Genomic DNA, 2,673 nt, shown 5'->3' on the forward strand with positions numbered 1-2,673 from the left:
GTTCAGGATAGGTTCCAGGGTAGGTATAGGTTCATGATCAGTTCTTGGAACGGTATAACCAGTATTGGTTCCTGGATCGGTATGGATTCAATATCGATTCCAGGACCGGGATAGGTTCAGTATTAGATTCAGGACCGTTATGGTAAGACTCTGGATGTTGATATGTACAGAAATTTGAATTATCTGCAATACACTACAAGCATCTATTGTTCTACATCTAGTATTTTTTGTAACAACAGATTTTTTGTTTTGATCAAAACTTATGCTTTAGGTGTAGTGCGTTTCTCTCTAGTGCGCTGTTTATACGTACTGTAATTGACTGAATCATAACATAACTTAAAGTAAACATTGCATATTGTAGAATTTACCTATTTTAGACCCTTTTTGTGTGCTTCATTAAGATTGAACTATCTTTTGCAGATCCCTTAACATAGTCATTTGTTTGAATAGTCAATCAAAATAAAAAAAAAAAAACACATTTTTCACATTATAGTTTATAAAAAATGCATATTTCATCCACTTTCAAGATAAGAAAAAAAAGAGTTACAAGAAAAATGCTAAGTGGATGTTGCTACTCTGCTCGGCTGTACGACCCTTCCCATCCGTATGTTGTCTCATTTTTGCGCTTTCTTCTTCAGACTTTCGAGGTAAACTTCCAGCCCTTTTTGTACGGCAGGCTGATTAACGGCATAGACAAAGAGATCGATATCCTGGGAGCGGTTGTCTTCCAGCTCGACGATGTCTTTGCTGCGCAGCGCTTGCTTCGTCATTGCACGTGCCATGGGAGAAATCTTGCGGAAGCGATTCAGAAAGGCGACGGCCTGTTCCAACGCTTTCTCTTTGTTCTCTGCAATCTCGTCGATCATCCCCACTTTCAGTGCTTCGTCCGTGGTGTACATCTTGCCTAACGTCAGCGCTAATTCGGACTCTCGTCGGGAGATGGTGTTGCGAAGCGATGCTTGGAACCAGGTCGGTGCCACAATACCCAGCTGCGTTTCGTTCAACCCGATCGTATAGTTAGGACACATCACGCGATACTCACAGCAAAGTGATAGCAGACACCCTCCGGCAGGTGCATGACCCTGTAAATAATCAAAAGAAAGTTGTATGGCTGTGTAATGCACTTTTTCGCGTCCGGAATCTTATCACACGCACATTAATAGCAGCCGCAGTTGGAAATGGTGATCCGTACAGCTTGAACCACACATCTTGAAGGGTGGACCAAAAGTCTCTCAATCGTTCCTGGTTCGGTTTGTACATCTCCATGATGTCCAAACCAGCGCTGAACACGGTGTTGGACGACTGTAAAAGAAACAAAAAGATCAACATAAAATCTCATGAACAGCATGATTATAGCGTATGCGAACGGAATTAGACTATTTCTTACCGAAGTTAGTATCATGCCACGGGATTTGTTATTTTGTAGATCGTCCAGTGTTTGCGAGATGGCTCGTAGCAATTCCAGACTTAAGCTATTTACCGGTGGCCTATTTAATGTAACAGTGGCATACCCCGTTTTATCGTCCACTTCTGTTATTACCAACTTATTGTTGCCAGCTTCACTGCTGAAATTACGGGCTGCTGGAGCCACCATACGGGAGGAACGTTGCAAAACACGCAGCATCTTGGAAAGCGCTGAAATGGAACAAATTGGTTCACGGTAGGTAAAGGAGTTGTATCGTTTTGATCAAGGGTTACCCGTGTTCGAATTGGACTTTGGACTTCGGCTCTTATCACCAAATAAGAAAGCCTGGCGGTAGCAAAAACTAAAACTTACCTTATTACAATCAACTTGCTAGTTACAGTAGTGCTACAACTTTAAACTCCAAAGCGCACAGAAGCACATAAACTTAAAATCGTACCAAAAGAAACTAAATTTTTACAAGAAATACGTTCCTCAGAAGGAGCATAAAATGTAAATAAAATAGCTGTCAAAATATCATCGCATTCCGCAGAAAATGTTAAATGGGGCTGGATACCCTAGTAACGAAAGCAGCATACCCGTTCGAGATAGCGCACAGTTTTGAATGAAAGTTTAGGCTGTGCTCTGTTAGCCATCGAACAAGACAAATAAACAAGTCTCTGCTCAATAGGTGCTCTAACATTTGTTCGAGTAACAAACTCAAAATTATGGAGTTTTCGAAAAATGTATACACTTGTCATGAACTCTACAGGTTTGAACCCAACACGAACTTTATTGGTTACGCATTGGAACCTAAAATTAATAACTTTGTTAACAAAAAGATTCAATTTTTTGGTAAAAGATTTTTTAAGGCCTTCTTACACGGAGGAAAATACATTCATTTCTCGATTGACATTTATCTGTCAAATTTAAACTTTGTCACAAAAATGCCTCTCGTACGTGTAATAAGGCAAGGTAATTGTTCTGTCACCTTTCACATTTATTTATTAATTTATTGATTATATTGGCTTTATCCGATAAAATCATTCGTTGTTTCCCATTTTTGATGTTTTTATTCATCATCAAGAAAATTCAATTCGCTCTATCGACATTGATAGACAAAATCTACTCAGGAGCAAATCGGAAATGAGCATGCCGAATTCCGACTATCCGACTGGCATCTATCTGTCAAACCCTGTCTGAAGGATATATTCCAAAACCGAGTGACAGTATTTTCCTCCGTCTATTAGGGCCTTTATGGACCTAGACAC

General features: G+C 39.9%; 1 protein-coding gene across 1 annotated transcript; it reads right to left on the reverse strand.

The window, feature by feature from the left end:
• Window positions 1–478: 478 nt before the first annotated feature.
• Window positions 479–2,024, reverse strand: LOC3292126 (enoyl-CoA delta isomerase 1, mitochondrial). Its single transcript, XM_554016.4, has 4 exons — window positions 1,778–2,024; window positions 1,388–1,635; window positions 1,156–1,302; window positions 479–1,082 (listed from the first exon to the last, which is right to left on the reverse strand). Exons 2-4 carry the CDS (start codon window positions 1,622–1,624, stop codon window positions 615–617), a joined length of 852 nt encoding a protein of 283 aa, XP_554016.3. The 5' UTR covers window positions 1,625–1,635; window positions 1,778–2,024; the 3' UTR covers window positions 479–614.
• Window positions 2,025–2,673: the final 649 nt, after the last annotated feature.

The sequence above is a fragment of the Anopheles gambiae genome, chromosome 3 (assembly GCF_943734735.2).
Source record: "Anopheles gambiae chromosome 3, idAnoGambNW_F1_1, whole genome shotgun sequence".
Classification (NCBI taxonomy): domain Eukaryota; kingdom Metazoa; phylum Arthropoda; class Insecta; order Diptera; family Culicidae; genus Anopheles; species Anopheles gambiae.

Coding starts and splice junctions, on each gene's coding strand:
- LOC3292126 (XM_554016.4), bottom strand. CDS start 1,624: ATGCTGCGTGTTTTGCAACGTTCCTCCCGTATGGTGGCTCCAGCAGCC. Junction 1,303..1,387: donor GTGGCATGATACTAACTTCG/GTAAGAAATAGT, acceptor TTTCTTTTACAG/TCGTCCAACACCGTGTTCAG. Junction 1,083..1,155: donor CAACTGCGGCTGCTATTAAT/GTGCGTGTGATA, acceptor GATTATTTACAG/GGTCATGCACCTGCCGGAGG.